Here is a 14,091-nt window from a genome sequence, read left to right on the forward strand (position 1 = left end):
GTTACAGACAGATAAAGTTTCTGAGGCTTTTTTGTTCTCAGACAACTTGATTAATGAAAGGTATTGCTCAAAATCTTTTATAAAAACAAAGAAAAGATGTCTAGAGTTTGTACTCTACGTTCCTTTTGAACTTAGCCAAACCGCCGTGCTGACGTCATACACGCGTCAATGTTTTGGGTCCATCAATGGGGTGGCTAAAAAGTCGCCTGAATCAAAAGAATAAATTAATTTCACTTCCAATGGCAATGCCTTGTTTGTAATAAACATGAATTCTTGCAAAATAAACTATCATTTTGTCTAAATATATGCAGGCTTCGAGTGGATTTATTTGTTTGTAGTTTAACTAGTAATTTGAATCTGGTCTTAACGGAGCAGCGGAAACGCGCCTGGCGCCAAATTTCAAGTTTGGATGGTTGAACGGAAAGCAACGCCGAAGTTCTTTTGAGGTTGTTGTTACGAAAAATATAGCAGCGTACAGCGTTTTTATTTTATTTTACGCATACGGTGGTTTACTGAAATGTACATAAAGTCTATTGTACTAGAGGGCTTCAAGTCCTACGCCGAAAGGACGGAGATTAACGGATTTGATCCGTTTTTTAACGCCATCACCGGACTGAACGGCAGTGGAAAGTCTAATATACTGGATTCCATCTGCTTTCTGCTCGGGATATCTAACCTGTCACAGGTCAGTTTTAATACATCAAATATATATATATATATATATGTATATATATGTATATATATGTACATATATATATATATATATATATATACACATACATACAATATAAAAAATAAAAACACACACACACACACACACACGTAGACTTTTGTTTTGATATGTGTTCTTTTTTTTTTTTTTTTTTGTTCTGTTTTTGCTTATTTAATAAACAAAACTATTTTCAGTTGTTCTGTTGTCTAAACCACTTGTATAACGAAAACAAAATGCAAAAAATAAATAAATCAGAATACATGTTTTCAGTCTAATATGGATACAGAGCATGATTAATTAAGTATGGAAGTGGGTTGCAGAGTTTATAAGCTAAAATGTAATACTGCTCGTTTTGGTTTGTCAAACCTTGCAGGTTCGTGCCACTAATCTCCAAGATCTGGTGTACAAAAATGGTCTGGCTGGGATCACCAAAGCAACTGTGTCCATCACCTTTGACAACTCCAACAAGAAACAGAGTCCACTTGGGTTTGAGACCCATGATGAGATTACCATAACACGACAGGTATTCACCTTGAGATCAGTGTCTGCTCCACTCTCACTGATGGCTCTTAGCACGCGTCAAAGAGTGAGTTACACAGCTTGTGATTTTATCGTTTTTATTGTGCAGGTGGTCATAGGTGGACGCAACAAGTACCTTATCAACGGCGTGAATGCAAACAACCTGCGAGTCCAGGATCTGTTTTGTTCAGTTGGCTTGAATGTCAACAACCCTCATTTTCTTATCATGCAGGTAACCACCATAATACACTGATTTAAGACTTTTCAGGTTATGTGGGCTTTTATAAAAGTATTGGATAATCTTATTCTTAACAGCAGCATTTTCATTTTAAAATGAATGGAACGGCTGTTTGCAACTTATTCAACAGTTTGTTTGTTGTCATAAATGCGTGACAAGTAAATAGGGTTCATTTTGATTATATGTCTTTTATATTTTGATTATATATATCTTTTTGGATTTTTAGACTTGTCATATGTAGTTAGCCTTTTCTTCACATTCCCAGTCACCCCAATTGTATGTTTATTTCAGGGGAGAATCACCAAGGTCTTAAACATGAAGCCTCCTGAGGTGAGATGTTTGTCATTTGAATATACTTGGTTGTGATCTGCTCATATTTTGAATGTAGTAATAAAGATTCCAGTTGATTTGCTCTTTACTGATGGATGAAATGATACAAACATTCAGTGTCATTGATGTTTTTTATTTTATTTAATTTTTTTTCACAGATTCTGGCCATGATTGAGGAGGCGGCAGGTACCAGGATGTATGAATGCAAGAAAATCAGTGCTCAGAAAACTATTGAGAAGAAACATGCCAAGCTGAAAGAGATTCAGACTGTACGTACATTTATTTCATTATAACTTTTTTATAAAAAAAATCACCCAACAATTGGAGCAACCAGCAATTTCATCTAATGGAGACTTCATCTTTGGATGTTTTTGTGTGAATCAGATCCTGGATGAGGAGATCACCCCTGCTATGGAGAAACTGAAGGAGGTATGTGTTAAAAAAACAAAACAATAATTTATTGTATATGTGTATATTAGATTCATGCTATTAGAAAGCCATGTATTATTTACTTGCATCTTCTTTTATATAAATAATGACGTTGTCAATTATTAATGAATCATGTATAATAGAGAGAGGCTATACATTATTGTGTGTCACTGCTTCTTTATGTGCAGCGGTGAACAGCATTTTGTTTTTCATTTTCTAACAGCGTCAGTTCCTTACTGTGGACTGAATATGTATGACTTATACAATATATACTTATCATCTTTGTCACATCCTGTCCATCTCCCTTGCTTCTCCTCAGGAACGTGCGTCCTACCTGGAGTACCAGAAGCTCATGCGTGAGATCGAGCACTTGAGTCGACTGTATGTGGCATACCTGTTCGTGTGCGCCGAGGAGACTAAGCTGAAGTCTACCGAAGACCTGCAGGAGATGCAGACCTCTATCGCACAGCTGCAGGAGAACATGAAGCAGAATGAGGCCAAAGTGAAGGAGCTGAGCGCGGAGATACAGGAGCTGGAGCGCAGGAGGGACAAGGTAAGCAGCAGGAGCAGGGAACAGGAGCAAGAAGCAATAGTGCAGTGCTTCCCAAGCTGTGGGCGGTGAGAATTTGAGATTGGTAGTGCTGTCATAAAATTCACAACGGTTGTGCTAAAACTATATAATAGGTTGTTCAGAATTCCTTCAGAAATCATTCTAATATGCTGATTTGCTGCTCAAGAAACATTTCTCTATTCTAAATTTTAGAAACAGTTTTGCTGCTTAATATTTTTGTGGAAGTGATACCACTCAAACATTTGTATGAGAGAAAGTAATAATTGAATTCATCATGCATGAAAGTTACAAAAAGTGAGTGATGATCATTTAAAATTATTTATATTTAATAAATGCATTAACAAATTTAATTTACATATTTGATAAATGCAAATAAATGCTGTTCTTTAAACTTTATATTTATCAACAAAGCCGGAAAAATAAAGTTCATCATCATTTCCACACAAAATATGAAGCAGCAAAATTGTTTTCAACATTGATAATAATCAGAAATGTTTCTTGAGAGTCAAATAAATTGTAATGATTCCTAAAAGTCATGTGACACTGAAAACTGGAGTAATGATGAAGAAAATTCTGCTTTGCATCACGGGAATAACATTACATTTTATAATGTATTAAAATTGAAAACGTTTTTTTGCATTTGTAATAATATTACACACTATATATATATATATTTTTTTTTACTTTATTTTGATCAAATAAATTCAGCCTTGATGAGCAGAAGATAGTTATTCCAAAATCATTAATAATTGTAATTTTTCTAAACTTTTGGCAGGTACTTTAAATAATAATAATATTAATAATTCTATATACTTTACTATAACATATTATAGTACTTTATTATACTATACTGTATTATTATATTGTTGTCATGATTATTAAATGCTGCTTTTTTTTTTTAAGTATTTTTACAATATAAGATATATATTTTAATGTGCTAAAATCTATATTTTTAATAATAAGTGATGTGGGCGTGGCTTGAAGCATGGTCAGATTGTTCTTCTTTTTGTCTCTAGCTGATCAAATGCCTGAATAACAAAAACATACTTAACATACTAGTAGATGATTCAGAAGCGCCAGATTGTCTTAGCAAAGTCAGAATTACCCTCCTCTCCTAGGTTCTTCCTAGGTACTTTCGGAAGGCCAAAATAAAGTGCTTTTTGCTTTCGTCTAGATACACACAGTATCTCCCTGACATGGCTGCTTTCAACACTAACGCGTTTACTGAAACCACGCCTTCTTTCTTTGTGTGAACATTTGGGCGGCATTACGCAAAAATAACACCACGTTTCCACATAGTCTTTGAATGAGCCGTTTTAGAGGGCATGGCAGAGTCTTAACTTTGATGAAAAATATATCTTGGATTTGAGACTTTAGTCTTTGCAACTTTACAGATCTTCTTCGTGCACCAAGAGCTTGTATCGCTCCAAAGAGAAAGGAAAAATTTAAATTGCATCATATGACTCCTTTAAAATAATTAGAGTATTGTAATTGTTATATTGTGTGATTTGACCCCTTTAAAAAATTTTTATTCCCTAAATAAAAACACATAAAAACATTTTTTTCCTCCATTATAAACCACAGGGTATGGCGTGGGCGCGGGGGTTGATAAAATAATTCCATGGCACACTCTACTGAAATGCGGGGGAGAAAGAAAGGGGGAAAAAATCAGTAACAAAACAACACTGCATCGTCAGTGTTGGTATTGTGGTCAGACACTTGCACTTAATATGAAGAACAAGCTCAAATGGAGTTAACAAGGTTTTTGGCTGGCGAATGAGGAGATTTGTGTTTTGTCTGTCAATAGATCGGCCGCATCTGAGGCAAGTGCATCGCATTATATGCTTTCATCAACTTTTATAGGTTATATAACATTTATTGTTGCTATATGGGCGCTTAGTTTTTCTTGTTGTTTAACACTTGGCCAAAATCTCATGATATGAAGCGAATATGCACAGGATCTTAAAACGTGCAAAAGTATGGCTAGTCGGCAAATAACCTACTCCGCTCTTCAAACACACAAAAACATTATCCTTTACAGACATAGTGTTTGAATAAAGAAAACGCTTTACTGTTAGAACATCAGTTACTTATTTACTCTTGCATTTGCGAAAAAGCGGAGATCTGTCTCCTCCTGGCTGTGCGCGGAGCATCATCTGAGTGGAGGCGGGCTGAAGTTACGAGGTATCGCTGAGAGCTTGAAGATCCAGTGGCGTTACGAAGTTTAACTGACAAGCTCTTTGTAATACTTATCATTGGTTAAATATTTGTAAAAACTCTGTTTTAAAATAATAATAACGATTTATAATAGAGATATGAAGTTTGGATCATTTTTCACGGCACACATGACTGGGCTAGCTAAGAGACAATCTGTTTATTAAATATATGTAATATACAAATATATCTATGTACTATTAATCTATGTTTTTTTTAACAAAGAGGTGGGGGGGAGGGTCGTGGAGCTATGCTATGTTTTTGGGGGGCCTTACCCCTCTGAAGTTTGGGAAGCTCTGCAATAGTGTATTTGTTGGTAACATTCATTTTCATATTTTGTTTTTAATTTTTTTTTTTTTTTTTTTTGCTGTAATAGTTTCCACATTTTTCTCCTTTCTTTCTTGTCAAGTGCTCTGTGACCACCTACACAAAAAATGTAACGTGCAAATCAAAAGCATAGCATAGTATTATGTATAAATGTGAAATGCAAGCCACATGATATTTACACAGATGTTCAAAATATTGGTTTTTAGATTAAACTGGAAAACTCTTTTGAAATCTCCAGTTTTAACTGTATTTTTGATAACATAAATGCAGTCTTGTTAAGCATAAAAAACTACTACCTTTAACATTAAAAAAAATCTAACTTTAACCAACTTTTATCATGGATTGGGTTTTTTTTACATAATGACATACGCAAAAGTAAACATTAAAGGCTGCAGTTGAGTTGTAACCGTAATCTAGTATCACTATAATTACGAAAAGTAAAAAATATTTATTGTAACCTTATATATTTTTTTGGTAATCTATCAAGATGCTATTTTGTAGTTAATTTACCCAAATTGTTGTTGTTGTTGTTGTTGTTGTTTTTTGGTCTAAAAAGGCCACTTTAAGCTTAATCTTGAAATCTTTTGTCAGCTCTGTATGAGGATCAACAATTGGTTATAAATAGTTTTTCCTCCAGTTATTTTTCAGAATCGGACCGCAGTTTGTTAAATGGTGTGGTGACCTCTGATTTAATTGGGTAGGGTTTCTTTTACCTGAACAGGTTGGTAATCGTGTACTTGTCCTGTAGAGACTGAAGGTCTGTAATAGAGAGTGGAATGGTGGGTAATGGACTGGCAAAAGTATTAAAGTCTTTGTACGGGAAAACATTTTTGAATTTTTTATGATGCAAATTGATACCTGTTAGAAAAGTGTGTGGTTGATTGATTAAATATTTCTGTCTCCTGTTGTATTCCATTATCATGTCTCATTTCTGTGTCTTGTCTGTCTAGGAGGTTGGCGGGGTTTTGAAGACTCTGGAAGAGACCTTGTCTGAAGCACAGAGAGTGGACACAAAGGCCCAAAGCGCTCTGGACCTGAAGAAGCAAAATCTGAAAGATGAGACCAAGAAGAGAAAAGAGCTGGTCAAAAACATGGAGGAGGTATAACAGGAAAAAAAAAACTTTTATTTTTAAAAGCTTGCATTAAAGTTACAAATAGATTTAATACACAAATGAATGAACTTTAATAGAAATAATGATGTAACTTAAAGAAAAATATTCCTGAAGGGTTGTAAAGTATTGTGATTATTATATTTCAAGATATTGCCAGAAATCCGTTTGTCTTTTCATAAATGAACGAATTAATTTTACATAAATTAATCATTTATTAACAATCATAAATAAATGTTAACTTTATTTGAACTAGGATAAGAAGATGATGTCAGCTAAAGAAGTGGAGGTTGCCAAGGCTATGGATCGGCTGAAGGCCGTGCAGGAGGAAGGGCAGAAGGATGCAGAAGCGCTGGAGGCGGCTTCACAGCATTTTAAGGCAGTGTCAGCTGGTCTCTCTGCCAATGAAGATGGAGCTGAAGCCACACTTAGTGGCCAGATGATGACCTGCAAGAGTGACATGAGTAAAGCTGAGACAGAGGCCAAACAGGTGACCTTTTTGGCCTCTAACATCCGTCAATAAGTCCAGTAATCACAGTGATGTAGGATTTTTTGTCCAATGTATACTTTAAAAATGTTGTTCATTGTCCATACTGTTATTACCCAGATCAGTAATGTCTCAGAACTCTGCCTAGCAATTTTGATTATTATGGGTAAAAAATACACTATCATTCAAAATTTTGAGGTTGTATAATGTCTCAGAATATATATATATATATATATATATATATATATATATATATATATATATATATATACTGTGCTGTGATATATATCATACATACACACACACACACACACACACACACACACACACACACACACACACACATATACCAGTGTGTTTCATATATATATGTATATACCACCAGTGTGAAAAAACAGAATTCATTTGAAATAAAAGTCATTTGTAACATTATAAATGTCTTTACTGTCACTTAAGCAGTTTAATGCATCGTTTTTATGTAAAAATATTAATTAAAAAATATTTTTGAAAGGTATTATGTTGGTACATTTTATTCTATATTATGTTGTTTTTTTGAAGACCACTTGTCAATGTCTCTGTTCTGACTCTTAGGCTCAGATGAAACTGAAACACGCTCAGCAGGAGCTGAAGACTAAGCAGGTTGACAGTGGCTACAAAAAAGACCAGGACACATTTGAGGCTGTGAAGAAATGCATAGAAAAGCTACAGGCTGAAATGAAGAAACTCAACTACGAAGGTACTGAATACATTTTGAATGTGATTGTGGTTGAATTGGGTGCAGTTAATTGAAGCCTAAAAATGTGAACTGTAAAATTTTAAAGCTTAATACAGAATTAAAGTTTCATATTAGTCTTTAAGACATTACTTTAAAAAAATGTTTTAAAGAAGATTGACTGTGTGTTCAGATGGACGAGAGGAGCGTCTGTTGGAGCAGAAGAGGCAGTGTTCACGGGGCGTCAGTCAGCTCAGAGAAACCTACGAGTCCCTCATGGGCCAGTTCCCCAACCTGCGCTTCGAATACATGTGAGAACATGCGAGCCATTTTCATTTCGACTCATTTCTTATTTGTTGTTTATACACTTCATTCATTCATTGACTCCATTGGTACTATGCGTGTATGTAGGGACCCTGAGAAGAATTGGGACCGCAGTAAGGTGAAAGGTTTGGTGGCAAATCTTTTCACTGTGACTGATGTGTCAAATGCTACAGCTCTGGAGGTGGTTGCTGGTGGTCGACTCTATAACATAGTGGTGGACAATGAGGTGAGTTTTACTTAATGAAAGGTTTGGTGGCAAATCTTTTCACTGAAAAAAAAAAATAGTTGTTTTTGGTTTTAAACTTGTCTGCTTGCAGGTTACTGGGAAAAAGCTTCTGGAAAAGGGTGAACTGAAACGCAGATACACCATCATTCCTCTGAACAAAATCTCATCACGTACCCTCAATGACAATGTAGTGCGCACTGCCAAAAACTTGGTGAGCATTCTGCTAAGTTGTTGATTTGATTATGATTTCTTTTATTCTCAGTGGAATTTTATTTAAAGAAAGGATACCCATATATTTTGTGTTACAGGTTGGGCCAGATAACGTGCACACCGCTCTGTCGTTGGTAGGATATGAATCGGAGCTGAGGAAGGCCATGGAGTATGTTTTTGGAACTACGCTAGTCTGTGACAGTTTGGACAATGCTAAAAAAGTTGCCTTTGACAAAGGTGTGAGCACCAAAACTGTTACGCTGGGAGGAGACGTGTTTGATCCTCAGGGAACATTGACTGGAGGTTAGTATGGGTTTATAACTAGACAAGATATAGAGCCTCACAAAAGTATTCAGACGTTTATAAATGTATTAGGTATAGTTATTTTTTATAGTTTTAATAGATCTCAGATATGTATTTTTGCTTCTGGGATGTTATTTCACCAATTTCATCAATCTGATGTAATTGGATCAGTTCTTATTAAATTCTGATTGCTATATAACAAATAATGTTTTAATGAGAATGTAGGACAAATTGTGAGGGGGGAAATCTTTATAATGCAATATAATATAATGTGAAAATACCTTTCTACTAAATTCTCCCAAGAAAAACTTTTTCCCCTTTTTTAACTGTTATTTTATTAAGTGCTATTTTAATAGTGATATACTATTATAATGTTTATTTCCAATTAATTATTATTGACATTTTTATTTATATTTTTATTTTCTACTCTGAAGTAAATTTTTCATCTTTTATATTAAAATTATTTATTAATTATTACTGAAAAGGAATTTTTCTTTTTTTTTTTTCAAGTTTTTGGCTTTTTTTCACCTTTATTATGATATAGGTGATAAATGGGGGCGTGATCAGGAAAAGTCCTAAAGTCAGGGTTAGAACTCAGGACACTTGTAGCAAAATGGCACTGTATGACTGCATGCTGCTGACACCGAAAATGATTTTTAAGTTATAGTTAACATTAACAATACTAAATATGACCTGTTCGTGATGGGTTTTGTGAGATTCACCAATCAGAAATAAATTCTGAGTTTGCAGTATTCAATCTCCACATATATTTTGCAGAGCAATCAAAGCTTTGTTTTTGAGCTCAGTATGTTGCAGATTCAACTGAATTGTGGAGATTTACATTTATATAACATACGTTTGGCAAATGCTTTATTACACTATTTGCTAATATATACAACTTATCAGTTCATGCATACCCTGGGAATTGACCCATTTGCTGTTTGAGCTACAAGAACCATAGATACATCTTTGAGATCATTAAATTGTACTGTGTGTATCACCTTTATACTGGCTCCCCAATCTCTAGTTCTCACCATCAGCATTAGCCACTGAAAACCCATATTGGTGGACCACACAATTTACAATCTGAATAATGATACCTGTGGGCTTTTTATCCAGAAGACAGATGAGTTTATGGTCTAAATACATTTACAAGGGACATTGTGTTCTCTAATAACTGTTACCTGTCTGTGTGTGTGTGTAGGTGCACGTGCTCAGACAGCCTCTGTCCTGTCTAAACTGGCTGAGGTGAAGGACATTCAGGACAGTCTGAGGGCTAAAGAGGCAGAACTCACCGCAGTAGAGTCTGAGCTCAGCAGCCTCAAAGGAACAGCTGAGAAGTGAGTCTCTGTCCAAAATCCAACTTCTCAAAATCCCCACTGACCAATCAGAACAAAAGCACAAGGCAGAAGACTGAAATGTTGCTGCTCTCTTTTAGATACCGTCAGCTGAAGCAGCAGTTGGACCTGAAGACTGAAGAGGCCCGGATCCTGGAGACCAAACTTCAGCAGAGCTCCTTCCACAAACAACAAGAGGAGCTGGAGAACCTGCACAAGACCATCGGTACACACAAATACCACTCTTTGGCAAATTGTTGTTGGTTCTCTTTCTGAAACCGGTGCTCTGTATAAGAGTCGCAGTAAACACACAACTACCTAATATGCTGGTTATCGGGGTGTTCTGTTTCTTTAGAGGAGTGTGAGGAAACTCTGCAGAAGACAAAGGAGGTTCAGAAGAAAGCAGAAGAGAAGTACAAAGTTCTGGAGAACAAGATGAAGAATGCAGAGGCAGAGAGAGAGAAAGAACTGAAAGCAGCCCAGCAGAAACTCAATCAGGCCAAGAGCAAAGCAGATGCTTACAACAAGAGACTGAAAGAGAAACAGCAGGTACTTTCTCATTACGATGACACACATCAGACTCCAGACTGACAAAGTTACACTGTGTCTACACTGGTTGTGTCACACCACAACAGCTAGAAGCTGAGTACTTTTTTATTTTTTAACCACCTCTCTCTTTCTTTCTCTAGGAGGCAGATTCGGTAGCTCTGGAGTTGGAGGAGCTGAAAAGAGAACAGGCTGGATATGAGCAGCAGATTCAGGCTGTAGATGATGCTCTGAAAGCCATACAGGAGCAGATCGACACCATGACCACTGAGGTTTTGGCCAATAAGGTACAGAGACAACCTATTTAAGACTTTTCCTTAAAAATTAACATTCTGTTCTCTTTTTACTTTCCTGTCATTCCAAACCTTTATGACTTTCGTCTGTAAAGCACACAAGATATTTTAAGATGCTGGTGAATAAAAGTTTTGGTTCCCTTTGACAATGGAAGTCATTCGGAACCAAAACATGAAACTATTTTGTGTTATGTTTCTCAAAACAAAAAGTCATACAGTCTTGGAATGCCATGAAGGTGAATAAATGACACAGTTTGAGTTTTTGGGTGGACTGTCCCTTCAAAAGTGATGCCTTTAGTGCCATAACTGTTAACTGTCACTCTCTGTGTTTAGGAAGCAGTGCGTGCCGCACAGGAGCAGCTGTCCCAGCAGAAGAAGGTGATTCTGGGACAGGAGAGAGAGATTAAAGGAAAGACCGGAGAAGCAAACTGCCTTCGAGAGCAAAACAATGATGCTCAGCTCAAAATCAAAGAGCTGGAGCACAACATCAGCAAACACAAGAAAGACAGCGCTGATGCCACTGCCAAGGTCAGAGGAAGTTGATGAGATCATTCAAGACTAGAGTGTTGTAGATTAGATGATCTAAAGTTTGTGTTTGTTTAGGTGGCCCGCATGTTAGCTGAAAATGACTGGATCTCCTCTGAGAAGCATCTCTTCGGCCAGCCCAACACTGCCTACGACTTTAAGACCAACAATCCCAAAGAGGCTGGACAGAGGTTGAAGAGACTCGAGGAGACTAAAGACAAGCTGGAGAGAAATGTCAACCGCAGGGCCATGAACATGCTCAGTGAGGCTGAGGAAAGGGTACGACCTTTGACCTCTTTAGTGACAGTGCTGATAGAGATGTTATTACAAAAATGCATCAATCATAGATGAGAATAAAAGAGCAGAGGTTAATCTTGGGAAACTTCATATTATGTGTGCTTTTTTGTGTGTTTTTTTTGATAATATAAATTTCCTCAAAAGCTAAAATGCTCTTTTTTTTATTACTGCTGTCTCTGTAAGGCTATATCTTGCTTTCAAGATAAGATTTTTGTTGATGTTTTCAAAAGAAGCTTCTTAAGCTCACCAAAGCTGCATTTATTTGATCATAGAGTATTATTTAAGAAGTAATATTCAGAAAAATTATTACAATTCAAATGAACTGAATTCTATATTACTCAGTTTTTTTTTATTTTTCAGAATTCTGTTTAATAGAAAGTTAAAATTAACAGCATTTGTATTAAAATTTTTTTTTGTAGTTTTACAAATGTCTTTACAGTCACTTAAATCTTATTGACTGACCCCAAAATTTTGAATGATTGTGTGTTTATTTTTATTATTATTTAATTAATATTATTATTTATTTAGTTAGTTAGTTGTGCCTTGCATGTTTTTTCTGAGATTTGGACCAGTTTCTGCTTTATTGTTTTATTATTAGTAGTATCTTTATTTACTTATTTATTGGTAATGATAATAGCAATTACTATTAGAAATAATTTATTAGTAGTAGTAAAATGTAATAACACTGTCTGTCTTCTTTTAGTACAATGATCTGAAAAAGAAAAAGAGAATTGTTGAGAATGATAAAGCCAAAATCTTGGAAACAATTGAAGAATTGGACCAGAAGAAGAATGAGGCTCTCAATGTGGCGTGGCAGAAGGTAAAATAAACCACCCATGACCCATTCATTTTTTTACAATTACAACTAGTAAGAAAAAGATCAAACACTCATGATGCATCCAGTTCATTAAAATGTGTGTGATTGCAGGTGAATAAGGATTTTGGCTCCATATTCTCCACCTTGTTGCCTGGGGCAAATGCTCGTTTGGCTCCTCCCGAGGGATGTGGTGTCCTGGATGGGTTAGAGTTTAAAGTGGCTCTAGGAAAAACCTGGAAAGAGAACCTGACAGAGCTCAGCGGGGGTCAAAGGTCAGCTTTTGCCAACTCTTTTGCTAAAAGTGGCATATCGCTCTTTCCTAAAATCAATAACCATTTTGGTTATGGCTCTCCAAGCCAACATTTCTTGGCCACAGATCCATTAGAGCATAAGATTGTGGACTGGTTACTGCATATTTCCCTGTACATTTGCTGTCTATTGACCATCTGATGCCTTTATGTGTGTTTCAGGTCTCTGGTGGCACTTTCTCTGATTTTAGCTATGCTGTTGTTCAAACCTGCTCCCATTTACATCCTGGATGAAGTGGATGCCGCTCTTGATCTCTCACATACACAAAACATCGGACAGATGCTGAGAACACACTTCACACACTCACAGGTAATACACATAATTCATTTTGACATTTGTTTTTGACTATATGGCAATTTTCCAGTTTTTTTTGACTGTTTGTTGATCACAGCAGAAACGTAATTATTTTTTTTGTATCCGTTGCAGTTTGTTGTGGTGTCTCTAAAAGATGGAATGTTCACCAATGCAAACGTGCTCTTCAAGACCAAATTTGTGGACGGCATCTCCGCAGTCACTCGCACAGCTCAAACACATGAGGGAAAGGTTTTGGCCCAGCGCACTCAGGAGAAAGCCAAGGACAAACGCCAGCGACAGATACTGGCCAGCTAAACACACTTGCTATATTGCACAAATATAAAGATAGAAGCCAGATATATTAAGCTTTTATTACTTTCAGTTGAGAAAATGAAATGGTAGATTTAAAATTGTTAGTACTAAAAGCTTTTTGAACATCAGATTTGTGCTATTTGTGCAACTAATGCATGTAGAATTGCTCTGTAAATCAGCCTTTTCCATTGCCTATTTTAAAATGCTGTTGCACTCACAGATTTTCTCCACATTATTAATTGACTTTATGGAGTGTAGTTGCTCTACTACTTTTTAAGCCTGCGAGTCAGTTTTCTCTCTCTGTGCACTGTATTTCCGTATATTTGTTTGTAGGATGACCTTTTTGTCTTTTCAAACTTTGCAAGCTGGTTTTATATAAATAAAATGTCCCCCAAAAAAAAAAAAAAAGGTAGTTGTTTCAGAAATTGTCAAGATGACATCCTGCCCTAATGAACATTTAAGAAAACAGGTGAAAAATGCTTATTTAATATTTGATAAAATATGTATTTTTGCCATTAAATGTAATTGGATATTACTTAAACACTGAACGATGTCATAGAACAGTAATTTATACTAATTTATTGCCATTATCTTGAGGCATATATATATACCATTTAAAAAAATATTTATGCATAATGCTAAAATATTTG

At 35.7% G+C, this 14,091-nt stretch overlaps 1 protein-coding gene across 1 annotated transcript; it reads left to right on the plus strand.

Moving 5' to 3' along the window:
• Positions 1-384: 384 nt before the first annotated feature.
• LOC109046154 (structural maintenance of chromosomes protein 2-like) lies at positions 385-13,855 on the plus strand. Its single transcript, XM_042716114.1, has 24 exons — positions 385-685; positions 1,086-1,235; positions 1,341-1,463; positions 1,761-1,799; positions 1,958-2,068; positions 2,184-2,228; positions 2,548-2,781; positions 6,291-6,440; positions 6,706-6,939; positions 7,528-7,672; positions 7,842-7,959; positions 8,060-8,198; positions 8,290-8,409; positions 8,507-8,711; positions 9,916-10,051; positions 10,150-10,274; positions 10,404-10,597; positions 10,738-10,881; positions 11,221-11,415; positions 11,491-11,691; positions 12,413-12,529; positions 12,638-12,798; positions 12,997-13,144; positions 13,262-13,855. Exons 1-24 carry the CDS (start codon positions 518-520, stop codon positions 13,442-13,444), a joined length of 3,585 nt encoding a protein of 1,194 aa, XP_042572048.1. The 5' UTR covers positions 385-517; the 3' UTR covers positions 13,445-13,855.
• The last annotated feature ends 236 nt before the right edge of the window (positions 13,856-14,091 follow it).

Source organism: Cyprinus carpio, chromosome B1, assembly GCF_018340385.1.
Source record: "Cyprinus carpio isolate SPL01 chromosome B1, ASM1834038v1, whole genome shotgun sequence".
Classification (NCBI taxonomy): domain Eukaryota; kingdom Metazoa; phylum Chordata; class Actinopteri; order Cypriniformes; family Cyprinidae; genus Cyprinus; species Cyprinus carpio.